Source organism: Musa acuminata, chromosome BXJ3-4 (assembly GCF_036884655.1).
Source record: "Musa acuminata AAA Group cultivar baxijiao chromosome BXJ3-4, Cavendish_Baxijiao_AAA, whole genome shotgun sequence".
Classification (NCBI taxonomy): domain Eukaryota; kingdom Viridiplantae; phylum Streptophyta; class Magnoliopsida; order Zingiberales; family Musaceae; genus Musa; species Musa acuminata.
The window spans coordinates 4,761,364-4,778,600 of NC_088352.1; the positions used below are offsets into that span (position 1 = coordinate 4,761,364).

The 17,237-nt window shown below is 38.4% G+C and overlaps 3 protein-coding genes across 3 annotated transcripts; all 3 read right to left on the reverse strand.

The window, feature by feature from the left end:
- Positions 1-2,676: 2,676 nt before the first annotated feature.
- On the reverse strand, positions 2,677-3,791 carry LOC135637324 (ethylene-responsive transcription factor 3-like). The gene has a single exon (XM_065150009.1). The coding sequence runs from the start codon at positions 3,498-3,500 to the stop codon at positions 2,862-2,864; it is 639 nt and encodes a 212-aa protein (XP_065006081.1). The 5' UTR covers positions 3,501-3,791; the 3' UTR covers positions 2,677-2,861.
- Positions 3,792-4,485: 694 nt separating this feature from the next.
- LOC135635547 (spermidine synthase 1-like) lies at positions 4,486-10,390 on the reverse strand. The gene is made up of 9 exons (XM_065146687.1): positions 10,155-10,390; positions 9,567-9,643; positions 9,349-9,471; positions 7,497-7,601; positions 5,906-5,978; positions 5,434-5,505; positions 5,158-5,353; positions 4,934-5,063; positions 4,486-4,846 (listed from the first exon to the last, which is right to left on the reverse strand). The coding sequence occupies exons 1-9, from the start codon at positions 10,309-10,311 to the stop codon at positions 4,781-4,783; spliced, it is 999 nt and encodes a 332-aa protein (XP_065002759.1). The 5' UTR covers positions 10,312-10,390; the 3' UTR covers positions 4,486-4,780.
- Positions 10,391-14,498: 4,108 nt separating this feature from the next.
- LOC135635090 (protein trichome birefringence-like 19) lies at positions 14,499-16,056 on the reverse strand. The gene is made up of 2 exons (XM_065145939.1): positions 15,532-16,056; positions 14,499-15,347 (listed from the first exon to the last, which is right to left on the reverse strand). The coding sequence occupies exons 1-2, from the start codon at positions 16,054-16,056 to the stop codon at positions 14,538-14,540; spliced, it is 1,335 nt and encodes a 444-aa protein (XP_065002011.1). The 3' UTR covers positions 14,499-14,537.
- Positions 16,057-17,237: the final 1,181 nt, after the last annotated feature.

The following is a 17,237-nucleotide window of genomic DNA, read 5'->3' on the forward strand; positions in this document are numbered from 1 at the left end:
AACCGACGGGTGTTCGGCAAGGAGGTGTTTATTTAATGGGGTGCACACTTCTAGGAGTGGGTTGTGGGGGCACTTAAGTGGGCTACAGACCTCCAGCGGTGTCTCGAGACAGGAGAAGATTAGGGGGATTGCGCCATGGCGTCGGGAGAGAAGGAGGTCGCGATTTCGAGGAAGAAGGAAATAGGGGAGTGCCAAGTGTCCATGCACGAATCCTAAAGCCCATTGAGTCATTAATAGTAAGTTGGACAGCAATTTTCCAGATTTTATTGCTAAATTTAGTACTGATGGGACACTAAGAGATGGTAAAGATAGGAGTGATTGCCAATGCCAATCCAACTGAGCAAATTTAATGCAGATGGTAATGCCTTCGTTCTTTCAGGAACATATCAACTTCAATGCATCCAACAACTACTCTCTTTGGAGCTTAAATCACAACGGAGTTCAGCTGGGACATGTACACCAAGTATTGTTCTCTCTACCAAAATATGATAAGCATATTAGATTCTTCACGCAACCATTGTATAAATACATAATCTGACAAATTATCCTTAACTTTCCAAGGAATCTGTATTTGATTACTAGTACAAGGAGCTTCTTCTTCAATTATGGTACTGCTTCCATTCTTGATGTGATCTACATTCATCATGCTATATATGATGACCAAATGACATCTGTAATACTTCTCTCTCTCTCTCTCTCTCTCTCTCTCTCTCTCTATATATATATATATATATATCTTCCTCTCCAAACCAACTTGATTAATCCAAACTGTGTAAAGCTTTATTACCAACAAGATGAGAATGTAAAAGAGTTAGAGAAGTTGATCTTAAAGAGAAATCTGTGATGCATAACAAAGATTAGCAAATTAGATTGGCACATCAGGTTGCAAATAGAAATAAGATAGCAATAAACAGTGCTCAAGAATAAACACACTGCCATTATCAAAACAAAAAAAAAGAATTGATGTGCATCTTATTTATGAAGTTCTTAGAAAAGAAAACCAATGTGGGGCTCGGACATGCATCCTTACATCTGCATCATACTATTTGAGCACCCAGATTGCATGTTACTATAAGGTATGTAGATGATAGCAATAGAGAGAAAACATCCAAATGCCAAGAACAGCTAAAAGGTTTAATTATGACACCATTGATGAAGCAAAGAAAAATTACGTGCTAGTGCATTAGACAGTGAAATATATGGTTTGACACTATGGTAAGACAACTTAGATATGCCGCTGAGAGTTGAGACACTCAAGACTGGTAAGATCACATGAATAAGAAAACAAAAAAATAGAGATAAGCTAAGATAAATGTGTGTCGACCATTACCTAATAGCTTAACCGTCTAGGTTAATCAACAATATCATCATGTAAAACTAAAGGATATACCTGAAATTTAAAGTGGGAAGTGAGTAGTTTATAAGCTCGATATTGTGAACTAGCGAAAAGTAAAAAATATGGAGGGAAAATTACATCTTTTATTATAATTGTAATTTGGAGTTACTGCTCGATGCGAAATAATGGTCAAGAAACTGATAAGAGAAAAGAATTAACAACTTAACATATCTATCAATCGCATAGTAAACCAATTGCTATGCTGTGTTGCAAATGATGCAAGCTACAGTTGACATGTAACAAATCAGATGCCAGCCATGATTTTGTCTAGAAAATGGTTCTAAATGCAGCCTAGTATAAACTCGGTTCTAATGGGAAGGCAAGCTTGAGAACAACATCGACAGAATCAACATCCATGTGGTGGCTTCACTTGCAGCAAGCATTAATGGGTCAACAATCATGCAATAGTTTCAACTTAGAGCAATTATTCAGCAAGAGAAACTTCCATCAAAGCAATATTTGTTCTGCAAAGGTAAAAAACTATGTTACAAGGCACATTGATCAACCACTTGCCCATGACAAAAGAAAAGACATCAAATCTTCTTGCTGTGAAGAAGATGTTCAGAGAAAGGAGGTGAAGCTGACAACCTAATTTCTGTAATTAAGTAGATCAGAGGAGCTGCACCATTGTCCAATTAAAATATAAAGGACTTTGAAAATACCTGATGGTTCTAAAATGTGAGAAACAGACAACAGATGTACACAAGCACCTTTCACCATAGCCACATAATCCTGATGGGCAAGGATCACAACCTTTTGCTTTCCTAGTTCTATATTTCTACACTCTACTCAGATCCTATTAAGCCACAGTTCCGAAGTGATTGAGTCGATTAAATGGATCTTGTTCCATCATTGAGTGCTACAATATTTACACATCAAATTAAGGGATGAAAGAAATCCTACTTTATTGTTTCTGCTAATTTTCCTAAGATACATTCCTTAAGTAATCAGTAAACACACAAGCAACAATCCATAGCATGTTCCCCTTTACCACCAATGACTACCAAATAGAACTCCAGAGTAAAAAACCAGTTTCAGAACATCAAATTAGCATCCCTTGTTCTCTCCCAACTGATGGATTAATTCCTTTATCTTCCCATCTATCATAATTATTTTATATCAAGTGCAAAAGAAAGGCTATGGCGATTGTAGAAAGAGTTCTAATGCAGGAAGGCTCGTTTTTCTAGCTTCTCATTCATCAAATTAGATATCTTTTTGGACAAACAAGAGGAAGAGAGGCAGATCCATAACAAGCTATAATTCTGGTCTCATATGATCAGTGACTCAAACTCTTGAAATCATATTAATAACAGATCACAAATCCAACCAACATAATATAGAACGGAACGACCAAAAGGTAGCAAGTAAATATGAGAACACATCGAGAGATTGTTGTAAGGAGAAGGAAAAAACCAACTTTTTCTGAGGACCGTCTTCTCTACTCTTTGCGCGTGAGAGCAAGGCATCAGAGGTTGAGGGCGACGGCGTGGAAGTCATCGTCGGCTGGTGGGAGGAGATTGAGATCGAAGGGCAGCGGTTGCGGGCATGCCGATGCGATGTCGCCGTTGTCGTCATCCACGACCGAGGACGAGGACCCGCAGTCGCTGTGGCAGTCCTCCTCGCCGACAAGGATTCGTTGGGGCGGCGGGTTGGACTGCCTCCTGCGATGCGACGCCCGGACGTGGGTCGGCGCGGCCGCCGCGGTTATCCGGGGCCCGCTGAAGGATTCCACGGTGCTACTGAGGCTGCTGCACGTCGGCCGCTGCGGTGGAGGGGGAGACGGCGGCGGGTGACGCCCTCCAAAGGCGAATCGCGCGGCGGAGGGGGAGCGGAAGGGAGGGACGGGAGGTGGAGGAGAGGAGGGGGAGCAAGGAAAGTTGGTCTTAGCCTTAGGCCCCCGGAAGGCGATGGCGGCGGCGTCGTAGGCCCGGGCGGCGTCCTCGGCGGAGTCGAAGGTGCCGAGCCACACCCGGGCTTTCTTCCAGGGATCCCGGATCTCGGCCGCAAACCGCCCCCACGGCCGCTTCCGGACGCCGCGGTACCGAACCTCCACCGTCATCGCCGCGGCAGCCGCAGCCACAGCCGGAGCTCGGCCCTTCCGCATCTCTTCTTCAACACACACGGAAACCCAATGATCGGATCTTCAAGAGGCGAGGAGGCGAACAGATGATCGATCAAAGGCGTAGCTTTGAACTCTTGTATCTCAAATCCTGTTCCTCCTCATCCTCCGCCTCCGCCTTGCAATCAATCGGCCTCCAAACAGAAGGAAGACTTGGAATGCTCCGATTCCTTCTTACACCAGTCGATCAATCACACATCCCCTTCTCCTCCGGCCTCCACCTTCCCCCGTCCCCCTTCCCCCCGTCCCCTGCCCAAACCCTCTTCTTCACCCTGGATAGCTTTCATCTAAAAAAGTTCGATATTTTTCGGCGGACGCTCAAATGACTATTTTACCCTTTTCTTTATATTATGATTATAATTATTGTTGTTAATTAATTATTTAGTATTTCTACTAGTTGTGATTCTATTTACATCTGTAACTTTTCTGTGTTGCATTAAGCTATGGATGTATGGTATGTAATAAATATACATTTTGATTTTGATATAGAATATGTACATGCACTTATGGTCAAGGATGAAACCTCCTCCAAGTGGAAATCCTAGAAAAAAAATAACATTTGAATATTATTAGAAATAAAAATAAAAATAATCTTAGAAAAATTAAGCTGAACATAATCTACAATGTTTGAGTTATATTAGAAACAAATTAATTAATAAACTTTTGAGACATTCTGTAATGTCTATAAAATGGAAGAAAAAATAGGTATTCTAATGGCATAGGAATATTTTTATTTTTTGGAAAACATATAAACATGATAAAGGAGTGGAATGATTGCAAGTACTCATTCATTTAGATAAGGATCAATCGTTTTGAACACCACATCCTTTCTTTTTGCTTATCCATGTGTTACCAATATCAATGCTCCTAAGAGCAAAGAAGGATACTCTTCTGTTCTCTGGCACTAAATAAAGGAAATGACATAATTACCAAATTGTGAAGGAATTCAACCCCAAGTCACATTCTAATAGAAAGCTAAAACTGCCATTTATATAATTAGGTGGTGAAAAAGAAAGCTGCAACTTCATCCAAAGATGAATGAAACACCATTTGACTTGGTGAGCTCATAATGACATGTTAACTAGATGATTATATATCGACTAACTGGGGATAAACAAAATTCTTGGTGCTATATTCCTCTTAATTATGCATGACCAAATGAATAGACGGCATTGATGAGCTACGCAGCCGTGGTATCATTTGCCAGCCTGCATCATTTCATCGAGGATTGTTCTCGTCTCGACTCGGAAGGACAGAGATAAACCTCAACTGGTTTTAGAATCAATGACCCTCTTTGCAAAAGATGGCAGACAGAATGCAGCAGAATGAATCTGTGGAAACAATATAGTTAGGTATTAATTAGGACGATAGATGAGGTAAAGTCAAGTCCCTTGTTGTAGAGTTCCTCTAATGAGTACCTGTGAATTGTAGAACTTCAAGGGTCCTTTAGATTTGTTGGAAGCTTCATCCTCATCAATCTGATAGACAGGATGCTGGAAGTCAACAGCTGGTCCCTCCGTGGAGCAAAGCATGAAACCTATAGCTCCACTGCATTCATATATCAATAACAAGGCACCCTAATTCCATTATATTACATCAAGAAGAAAGTGCCCAAAGAAATATGAAGTCGACATGCACATGCCTTGGGTATGTAGGTACTGTTGTCCAAGCATAATTCACAGAGCCTTTAAAGATCTGACAACAGGCAGAGACAATGCCTTCTATAATGTGCATATGGAGCCATATGCTCTCTGCCTGGGTGCACACAACCCCTCCTGGACGGAGAGCTTTTGCCACTGATTGAAAGAAAGGTTTCTCAAAAAGTTCTTGAGCTGGACCTGTATAAGCCAAGTGATGAAATTAGAAAGGTTTTGGTAGAAAGAGAAAAAGAGGGCAAAACTAATGCAAGTCTCTATACCTATCGGATCAGAAGAATCCACGATGACTGCATCGTAAGTACCTTCAGGCGCATCTTTGAGGAATGCAACTCCTGCAAGTCATGAAATTATGAGTTGCGATTGGAGAGGACCCAAAAAAAAGGAACTACAATTGACAGCTGAATTATTACTGAAGTTCAATTGTCAGTCAAGCATGCTTTTAAAACCATGTCAATATTACCTACTAAAGACAATGTTGGTGCTTACCAAGCTTCCAGTCATATCTGTTTCATATGAGCAGGCAAATATTTGATGGTACTAACATATGGTCTGAACCACTTGACATTTTATTTAAGTTGTTATTGAATCTTAAGGTAACAATTACAGTATTAATCTAGGCCACAAGTTAAGACGTGATATTGAATTAACTATCTAGACAAGGAGAGTAAGACCACCATTTTCCATTTAAATAATACAGGAAAAATAATATAATCATTGGAAGGAGTTTCTTACCATCACCAATATGTAGAGTAACACGAGGATCCTCATACCCAACAGCCAGATGAGGGAAAAATTGCTTAGAAACCTGTTTGAGGGGGAAAAAAATAGAAAATAAACCAGTCGCTTTTTCAGAGTCAACAAAGCAGAAGGAAATAAGATTCAAGGAGGTAACTATCTTCTACATGAGTTTTTTACTACACCTGGACTATCGTAGGGCCTCACTACAACCAAAAAGAGTTAACATCAGACGAGACCTACCCTTTCAATATGTGCAATCATGCAGTTCACAGCGCATATGAAACAACGATATCTGATCGATAGTTGTAACTTGTAAGCACAACAATGGTACTTAAATCAACTTCTAAAAGCAAATGCATATGTAGAGGAAGGTAATTTTATCAATCTGTGTCACATCTAATAGTTCCGGATGAAATATGAGATATGATGCCAATAGTATTTATGTTGTGCTGAATGACCTACATTAGGCAAAGAATTTTACTGATCGGCAAAGCTGGCAATCAAATATTTACCAACCAATGGATGGTCATGATTCAAATAACTAAACATGAAATCATAAATTGGTTTACCATAAATCACAACAACGGAATGCAGAGTGCTGAATCAAAAGAAGATGCACTTCATGAATCATGTTCAAATGTAAATGACAGTAGACTAGAGCCACTATATCCAAAGGGGATATATACTCGGAGCATAACTGATTTCTTTAGTCCATATTTTACAGACCAGATCCAATTCAATAATCTGCAGGCCTAAAGGGGTAGTTCCTAGAAATGCAAGAAGGCAAATGCAACATAAGATTGTATTTCCCCCTTCTGAAAGAGTGAAATGTAATAAAGGTGATGAATTGATTACAGTAAATATTTTCTTATATCATGTTTCCTTTCACTGGTTAGACTCTCTCATTCCCCACATTTGCCTAAACTTCTTTTGAAGCTAGATCTTCTTCTAAATTATTCACATATAAGAAAGTCAAGTTCACACTTTAAAAGGGTTAACATAGTATCTAGCGACTGCACCTGGAGCTACTACACAGGATGTCATGATGGGCTTCTGTTACAAACTACAGTTCAATGTTCTAACAAACTCTAAACCAATCAGAAAGTCAATCAGAGTGGGGAGGGAAGTATCACTTGCATGAATAAACAAGCATGTGATGGCATAGGAATCTGATAGAATAAGGATTTAAAACCAAGAACATCAACTATCACCCAGCAGTTCTTTGACAAATAAGCAAATGCAGAGATACCAAATAAGCACATCATATTTATTTATGAAATCAACCTTTAGACAAAGGTGACACAATGGCTATCTAATCGGTGGAGGATGTTATGATGACCCATATAGACAATTCAAACTAACTGAAACCAAAATGAATAACCAGCTGGCAATATGTAAAATCTGTGTGCGAATTTCCACAAATCAGAACATGAATATATGCCACCAAGGCTTTTCACATTTTGCACAGGTGGAGTTGAAGGCCAACACCAAGCAAATCAGAAATATTCCTCGGTGCATACTACAAATGAGAAAGCATTGAAATCACGAAAGCAAAGTATTCAAATTCAAAAAGATTCATACTCACATCCACGACCATTTTGTCAATTTCACATATGTCTATTTGCTGCACAGATGAGTAACGTGACACTTCTCGCAGAACACCACCATCTCCGCCTCCAATGACAAGAACCTGCAAAGATTAAGATTGACAAACCATTCAATTATGCAAAAAATTGCAAAGTCAAAGTGTGTGACCAATGAACTAATAGCAGTAGCAACAACAAAAATACAATCACCAATTTGATATATTTGAACAAGCTGAAAACTATAATGTTCTTAGTAAATACTAGCTGATGACTAAAAGATAAGAGAATCCTCTTCTAATTATATATCTTGAACATGCACTAAAACAACCCATTTGTTGTATCACAGAAATGAAATAATCACTGGTTAAAGTGACAAGACCCGTTGTTGATTAAAAGAAGTAACAGTTGTTGCACCTTAACAGTGAAAGAAGAAATGGAGAACTTTTTTCTTTTTTTTCCTTTTCGGGTAACAGTTGACATAGAGATAGCAAGAAAGATGAGAAGTCAAGAGAGATAATGTCTCTTGAATTGGGACAAAAATAAAGTTTAATAAAAAAAAGAACAAACCGCTCCTGCTCCCACATCAGATAGACCTGACAAATAGAGAGATTGTGTCCGCGATTCAAATCTGGTCACCAAAGTTATTTAGCATGATTACCATTGTACCAAGGCTCACCCTCACAAAATTGAATACTAAGATATACCTATGAATAAGATAAAGTGATAGATCAGTTTTGAAAAAGAGAATGATTGGTATCATTTGGAAAAACAAGCTTGAACATTGAACCATACTAACCTAATGGCCTAGATAAAATTAATGAATCGTAGCATCAACTTTTAAATCACCTCAGCAAGTTGATAACAGATGAAATTTTATGGCTGCGCATGTGTGCATGGGAAGGTGTCACAGTGTTAAACAAAAAAATTGAATAGCTTCAGCACTCACATCAGAATATGACAAGCACCAAATCATGGCCAGTATATAACCTTAATTTTGAAATTATTAAGCTCTCTATTAGATTATCATATTTAGATTTAGTTATGAAAAAGATAATGAATCCTATTGCCAGCTAAAAGGAAGAAAAATTTGTTAATCATTGATGATATGAAAAATGGCTTAAGCCATCAGTGTCTAGACTCACTCACTTTGCTCCTGATGAGAACTTTGACATATACCATAGTTGCTATTCAAGCTTTTACATGCTCATGGAATTAGCAATTCCTAGTTATATAAATCAATTATTTAATAGTAAACATAATGAATACAGTCACATATATCATTGTGAAGAAAAAAAATGTAACAAATCACATAACCATTGTGAATGATCGGGTCTTCACAATTTAATCCAACATTTACATTACAATAGAACCGGAACATCTTTTCCCTTCTCTATTTTTCACACTTATTGTAACATATGAGAAAACTAAAACTAGTTAGCACATTATTTGTTCAAAAAAGTCATTAGTTGTGTTGATATGTATACATGTACATGTATATGTATATACACATATATACACACACACATATAATATATATATATATATATATATATATATATATATATATATACATATATATATATACATATATATACATATACATATATATATATATATGTATATGTATATATATGTACATATATATATATATATACATATATATATATATACATACATATATATATATATACATACATATATATATATATATATATATATATATATATATATATATATATATATATTTATATATATATGCTTCATTGCCCATGTAGAATACGCAAGTATGTCACTGTTCCTGCATGCACAACATGCTTATAATGTTAAAAGAGTTGCATATGGTAAAGCTACCTTTTTAGGATTTGAGATTGAACAGAGTGGAAGATGTGTAATCATTTCCTGGTAAGCACACTCGTCTCTCTCTGCTACTTGAATGACTCCATCCAAAACGAGAACTTTGCCATATGTGGATGACTGACACCCAGAATGACAGCCATATGATCAGGCAAAGCAAAAAAAAGCTATATTGAAGAAGAAGAAAGTTGCTAGTTTTCACTGTCCACAAGTACCTGGAAGACCAGAACATTTTGGAAGTCCGACTTCCCCTGAAACAATATCTTTTCCACCTTTAAGGAGTGAGCTTCTCCTGTAAATAATTTCAAAAATTCTTACATATTACAAAATGGAAACAATAAATAACATGATAACAATTACAAATTAACTATCAACTCATATAAAATGTTCGAAGCTAGAGATCCTCTACGCAAAAAATAAAGGTGGTAATAATTGATTAACACATATGTTAATCCGCTCTAACTAGCTCAATGGAACGAAGTCTGTAGAAAAAAAAATTCAGAAAACCAAACATAGCTCATTCTAAATCTTAAAGAAAAGAGAGCCTGACAATGAAAAGACTATTAGGACATACAATGACATACCAGATGATACCCATTAACAGAGAAAGCTAGGAAAAAGAGAATCTTGTGCGATGCAACGCTCACACGATATGATACATATCTAAATTCCGGTGACACCTCGAACTAGAGAGGCCAAACACAAAAACTGGATCTTGATATCTTGGCCACAGAAGGAAATGCGGGTAGAAACCGAAAGAAGCGTAGATCGCCTGCAGATGCAACGAGAGAGTAATATTACACCTGGCCACATTGGGCTGAGCTCAGAGAACCACCCGGGGATGACCGCGGAGATGCCGTTCATCTTCTTCTCGTGGGGCACTGCCGGCTCAGCGTTGCCGTTGCCCTCCTCGCTTGCCTTCGGCCTCTCTGTTGCCGCCCCACAGCCGCCGACTTCCATCCCGACTTCCCTCTTTTATGTTCTCCGCCGCTTTGGGTTCTGTGTTGCTACCAAAACTTATATTGGAGTGAGTGCGTGTGATTGCATATGATAGAGCTCTCCATTAGGGTTTTCGGTTGGGAATCTTTTCCATTCTTCTTCTTCTTCTATTATTATTATTATTATTATTATTATTATAGTTCATTTTAGGCCGTAAAACAATAACACTGATAAAACCCAATTGATTTGATGAGGCTTATTTTTAGAAATATTATATTTATATATATATATACCTTTTGCATATTTATGTTTGTATAGTCGTAAAGTGATTTCTTTTCGGGAAAAGACTTGAGTTCAAGTCTCAATGACACTAAAAATATTTTTTATGTGTCTTTTATCCAAAATATTATATATTTTAGAAATAAATTTATTGTAAATAAACAACACTTGTCAATGTACATTTTCAATTTTTTAGCCACAAAGAAATAAATAATTGAATAGGTGTCTTTTCACATTAATCCATACAAAAAAGTAGATTGATTCTTACAAATATTAATATATGTGTCCCTTAGAAAACTAAAGCTAATCACTCCTAGCCATGACTAATTTATATATATCGCTGAAGTTGATCTGACACCGTTGACCTAGCCGTCCCGAATCTTGATGCGACATACGGGCGGGCGACGATGTGGTCAGGATCATGAAACGGACGGCTCAGCCTGACCGTTGGACTCACGGCTTCTCCTGTCCCATCCACGTTGCGAAACACGGGAAGACTTCACACACGTGTCGTTTGGCACACCGTGTCACTGGATGATCGGTCAAATCGAATGTTCTGTGCCGTGGATAAGACAGCTTATATGAGTACGTCAAAAGAATCGTGTCGGGATTTAGAACAGCAACTCCCTGAGATTGGGCACAGAGTTGTCAAACTCAAAATTTCTTACCAAGTCACCCGTTTTGTTTCTACTGATAGGAAGAATGGGGCCAACCGTGGGTCCCGCAGGAACTAGTTTCAATTCTCAAAAGATCACACCGGTAACAATGTGGGTAGAAACAATAGCCCTTGTTGCTCATGATGAGCACATCCATCCTCCCCTCTTTATGGAAGCACATGTCGCCTGGCTCTTATGATCCTCCTCTTCCTCGTCTCTAATTCCAATCCGGTCTCCATTTCGGATCCAAAGCGGACAACATGATTGCCACAGTAAGTAATCCCCATCTCCAATCTCAGATCCCCTCCTCGCAGCAATCGAGTGATCTCTGGACGCAGCGGTTTATCGATCTCTTCCTGGCCTTGTCGGTCTCTTTTCGTGGTGGATTCGATGGTTTCTTTTCTTGCTGAGGTTACAAAGCCGGAATCGGTCGATAAACCTCTGCATCCGGACTTCCGACGACAACCATTCCTCCGTTCCCCCCTTCTTCCTCCTCTTGTTTTCGTCATCTTATATGATGATTGGGCAATGAAGAGGTGGTAGCTGTTAGGGCTAATCGATACGGTCCATTCGATGCCGATTTCGATCCTTTTTTTACTCAGATTATTGTCGGCATTCTGTAGATTTTCAACCAATGAATAATAGTGTCATCAGCATTTAGATCGATTCAAAATGGGTGACGTCTTGAGTTGTGATGATGGAGAGAGAAAACAGTAAATATGTTTGATTTAATGTCTCTCAGTTCTTCCTTATGCCTTCAATTTTGCATTGTTCTTTTGGATTCGTTTATCTTTTCATTATCTTCACCATTTGATGCATCCTCATTTTGGATTATTCACTGAATAGGACGTAAAAGTTGTGTATTAAATAGACAGCAGAGGACTACTAGAAATCTTTATTTACAGAAGCTACCATTACTGGTTAGTTCGTCAAGAATGAGAGGTCGGAATATACTCTGAGATGGCTTAAACTTGGCTTTGTGAGGACTAAATGGGGAAAATAAGCTCAACTGGTCAAATTAATGTGACAGGATGGCACAGTTTTTATGAAGATGATTGAGATATATTCCATATTTTGATGTTTAAACATTTAGCCACAGGAATATTTTTCATTTAATTAATTCCTTTTACCAAGATTCCTTGTTCTACATGGATGTGAACCTCTCTGTATTTGTTATGTATGTAATGCTTGAAGGTGAATCTGTATAAAGAGTTTAAACAGGAATATTTTTCTAACATTTAGCCACAGGAATATTTTTCATTTAATTAATTCCTTTTACCAAGATTCCTTGTTCTACATGGATGTGAACCTCTCTGTATTTGTTATGTATGTAATGCTTGAAGGTGAATCTGTATAAAGAATTTAAACATAAATATTTTTCTAACATTTAGCCACAGGAATATTTTTCATTTAATTAATTCCTTTTACCAAGATTCCTTGTTCTACATGGATGTGAACCTCTCTGTATTTGTTATGTATGTAATGCTTGAAGGTGAATCTGTATAAAGAATTTAAACATAAATATTTTTCTAACATTTAGCCACAGGAATATTTTTCATTTAATTTATTCCTTTTACCAAGATTCCTTGTTCTACACGGATGTGAACCTCTCTATATTTGTTATGTTTGTAATGCTTGAAGGTGAATCTGTATAAAGAATTTAAACATCAATAGTTTTCTAGAAAAGAGCTATATGGTACATGTATATTTTTTTTACTGTGAGAGCATGTGGTGTATTTTGTTGTGTGAATTGTACGTGCTGAAATATGGTGGTGCCCATGAATACATGAATGGTACAGTGATCTTTGGATTATTTAATTACGTGCATGACATAGCTACCTATTTATAACATGTGTTCTGTTGGATGTGTTTCAAGTGACTGACAAGGTTTTATATTTCATTCTTATCTGCAAAAACAAATTAGAATACAATGCATATAGAAAACAAAGCAGTCAAGTAATCTGCATGCTGAATGTGTGCCTGACTTTGTTTTTTGGGTAGGAGAGTCTAAATTCTTAATGCATTATGATAAGACAAGGTGAGTTGTAAGAAACCATTTTGAGAAGTATAACTACATTTATGTACTTCCAACCTCATTTTCCTTGATGTATAAATAGCCACGATATCATGGGTAGCTTGTGTAAAAATGGTGGTATTTAATTATTGTCTTTCTTGTTTTCTTTACTAATGACCTTACTACCTTCTCTACTTGTTGGATAATTAATAAGACATAGTAGCTTCCCAGGGCATAGCTGACCATACATAAAAACCAACATACCTTTGTATTTGTATTCAAATCGATTGGTAGGATAATTAACTTCTCTAGTTGGTTGAAATTATGATAGCAGTTTATTTTCTATTTTCTAGGTAAAATTTCATGCTATTGCTAGGTGTCATGAATTAAATGCAAGAATCTCTTCTTGCTTTTCTTTTCTCCTTCTGTATACTTCTGTGAATTTTGGTAATTGCCCTATAGAGCACAATCTTTTTGAGGCCTTCATGCCATTGTTATCTTTTGTAACATTTCGAAAGAAGTGAGAGTGTGACTAATTAAACAGATCGTGCAGTTCTTTCAGATTATTATTCCTGCTTTATTTTGTTAAATCTTGAGCACTTCCTAATTGAGAACTTTTACTATGTCATTCTCAAGTTCCTGATTTATGTTATTTTCTTGTTTGTCTTAGTAGCTATGATAAAATAGTTTGCTTCCTCTATTAGGTCAGACTCTATTGTTAGTGTCATATAGTTTCATGTAAAGAATGGGTAGCCTAGTGGATGAGATCTCGATCAATTTTGCTAGTGTTAGATATGTATGTGAACCACTTCAATTCTAGGCCATGATGAAATTACTGTTTTATCAGCAAAGAACACACTGTGAGTGCAATCTGATGCTCTTGCAAGTTGAAACTCTGGTTATCGGAGGATCTTGTTCTCATCTAGCCTATTTACTCTCAGTAAAGTATTACACCTTTCATTTTGAGTTTTAGGGCTCAATGAAGCCAAGTCATAGTTAATGTTGCAGAACTTTATACAGTGTCTCCTTTCACGGCATATACACCACCTGCATCATATTTTCTTCATTGTTCGCCCGAATTGGTGTATGCTGCAATAGTTTATATGCACCAAATTTGATGTTATTGCTGTCATACCATAAATTTGTTCAGCTATCAATATAGAACATCATTCATAGTTTCTTACAGCTTGTAGCTTCGTCTTCAAACAATCAAAGCACCCACAGTGACGCATAATGTGGCTTTCTTCATGTAGAACAGGGTGGATCTACTTACGAAAGAAAAGAAGACATCGACCCATCTACTTGATGGTGGACTTCCGGGCGTTCCAAGAGCGCGCTCTCCCACCCTCGTTCTTCACCATGTGGAGCAAGAAGTCGTTCCACGTGTCGATGGGCCCCGGCAGGCACCAGTGCACGCAGTCGTTGTACATCGGCACGTTCTCGTGCGGCAGGTGGCCGTACCGGCTGGGGTGCCCGTCCGGCCTCAGCAGCATCGCATCCGTGGTGTCCAGCAGCCGGAACCTGACGCCCTTCTCCCGTCCTTCCCTCTCTGCCTCCCGGAACTCCTCCACCTGCGTCATGTACATCTTGAGGTTGATGCTGTCCAGTCTCGTCTCGTCGCGGCGGAACGGCTGCCGCCGAACGCAGTCCCCCCCGTTGTCCCACGTGCCGTTCTCGAAGTGCGACGGCGAGAACGTCCGCAGGAACACCGTCCCCCTGAATCCTTCGAGGCTGTTGAAGACCCGGAACGCCGCCCGGAACACCCGCCGGTAGCTGTAGTGCATGGTCAGGTCGGTGACGTTCGGGGCCAGGCAGTTGTGGCAACCGATGAGCTGGCCGCCCTCGTAGAACATGGTCGGCCGTAAAAGCCAGTGCCCGGCCGACATGATCACGTAGTCGAACTCCGTCATCTTGGTGGTCCAGTTGGTGTCGGGCTCGTCCAGGTACAGGTTGAACATGCCACTGTACGTGGAGGCATTGGGGTCGACTTTGTGGGCCCTTACCAGGAACGGTGACCAGAAGCTGGCGACGGTGAAGTTGTGGGTGGGGAAGTAATACCGTCGGAAATTGTCGTCTTGGGTGACGGAGGCATCCACCACGTACGTCACCTGCAGATGCATTTAAGGAGAAGCCTTATGCTGCAATGGTTGAGAGCATCTGAAGTAGCAGTACAGTTGATGTTCTTATCATTCTCTATTGGTTGCAGGTCACTCGTTACTGAAAGTGCGGCTTTGCTACACGTTAGGGAGACACCAGAGAGAATAAGACGAAGACTGGAAAGGGACAACTCACTCTGAGGAGGAGACAGACGAGGGACTGCATTTGGTTCCTCCCCAAGGAGTCGCTGACGAACGCCAGGGACTTCCCCCTAACGAGCTCCAGGAACTGCGCCGGGTTGAAGACCGGCAGCTCGCAGTGGGTCGGTTTCCACCTCCACTTCATGAAGCCCGTGTCGGGCCTCCCAAACTTCATGCAATTCTGGTACTCGTGAATGGCCCAGCAGCTCTCGTTGGTGTAGGACGGCGCGTTAGGGTTCGGAACCCACTCCCCTCGGAAGATGTCACACGAATGCTGTGCCACTCCCAGACCGGCAATGGAATCACGAGCCATATCACTCGAAGAAGACGAAGAAGAAGAAGATGATGATGAAGAAGAGGACTGGCTTCTCCATGCAAGTGATGTGGCTAACAAAGGGAAGAGATATTGAGGAATGATGGTGAGGAGGAGGGTTGCAGTCAGAAGAAGAACGATCCTAGGGGTGTTCTGAAGGCTCGTTTTGCTTCCATTCTGAAGCTCCCGACCTGAGTTACCCTTCATGGGGGGAGATAGAAGCAGCAAAGTTTGGTGCAGGTTGCTTTGTCCTCCGATACTTGTGTGAAGAAAGGGAGGGAATGCAGGTATAATTTGTTCTCAAATAATAATAACGAGGTGCTACTAGCTCAAGATTTAATTAAATAAAAAATTTATATTAAAATTTTTAAAGGAAAAATACTTACAACCTTGATTGAATCTTAGACTTCGATCCTATAAGTTTGAATACTTTGAGACTTAGATCTATATCATCTATTTATAGATGTGAAATATAAGAGTTTTTTTTATCTCTATAATTCTATTTAATTTTATTTAAAAGGTAAATCTTCAATTTAAGACTTTTAAAATATATTTTATCTTTTTAAGCTCTGAATCCTTTATCCATATAACTTTATCTAATCTTATTTAAAAGGTAAGATATTAATTTATAATCTTTCAAAATATATTTTAACTTCTTAACACTCCCCCTTACAGTATATTTTTGGAGATTACTCTCATCTTATTTTGGAAGATCTTCAAATGGTTTTTTGGAAAACGATTTGGTCAAAATACCTACTATATTATCTTTATTTTTTATCTTCATCGCCTTAATGACCATTTTTTCTCGGATAAAATGATATTCAATTTCAATATGCTTAGTTCTTACATGACAAATTAGATTTATAGCCAATTTTAAGACATTTTGATTTTTACCTTATAAAATAGTTGGTTTGTTAATTTGATAGCACACGTCCATAATTAGACTCCTTGACTATACATTCTTGAGCACCAAGTGACGAAGCGTTGTATTTTGCTTCGGTTATAGAAAAAGAGATCGATTATTATTTTTTACTACACTATGAAATACAAGTAAAATAATATAAAAAGGCATAACAAGTAGATCTACGATTATCCAAATTATCTCCTAGATCAGTATTTATATAACCATGTAATTCAAGATGTATGCCCCTTTTATAAAATAATCTCAAATAAGGATAGAATTCATATATTTTTTTAAAAAAATTGTTGTAAAAATCGTATAAAATGACTTACAGGATCAACTGAAAATGTAATATCTGATCTTATAATTGTTAAGTAGATAATACTACTAATAAGAGCACGAAAAGATCAAGAGTGAGAAAATATTTTCTTATCATTATAATTTAATTTTTTATTTACATCAAATGGAGTAGAATCTTTCTTATTTT

Excerpts from the sequence above, each read along its gene's own strand:
- LOC135637324 (XM_065150009.1), bottom strand. The coding sequence starts at position 3,500 with ATGCGGAAGGGCCGAGCTCCGGCTGTGGCTGCGGCTGCCGCGGCGATG.
- LOC135635547 (XM_065146687.1), bottom strand. The coding sequence starts at position 10,311 with ATGGAAGTCGGCGGCTGTGGGGCGGCAACAGAGAGGCCGAAGGCAAGC. Across the intron at positions 5,506-5,905 it reads TACTCTACATATTGGTGATG|GAGTTGCATTCCTCAAAGAT; the intron begins GTAAGAAACTCC and ends CATGACTTGCAG. Across the intron at positions 5,354-5,433 it reads GGATTCTTCTGATCCGATAG|GTCCAGCTCAAGAACTTTTT; the intron begins GTATAGAGACTT and ends TGGCTTATACAG.
- LOC135635090 (XM_065145939.1), bottom strand. The coding sequence starts at position 16,056 with ATGAAGGGTAACTCAGGTCGGGAGCTTCAGAATGGAAGCAAAACGAGC. Across the intron at positions 15,348-15,531 it reads TCGTCTGTCTCCTCCTCAGA|GTGACGTACGTGGTGGATGC; the intron begins GTGAGTTGTCCC and ends ATGCATCTGCAG.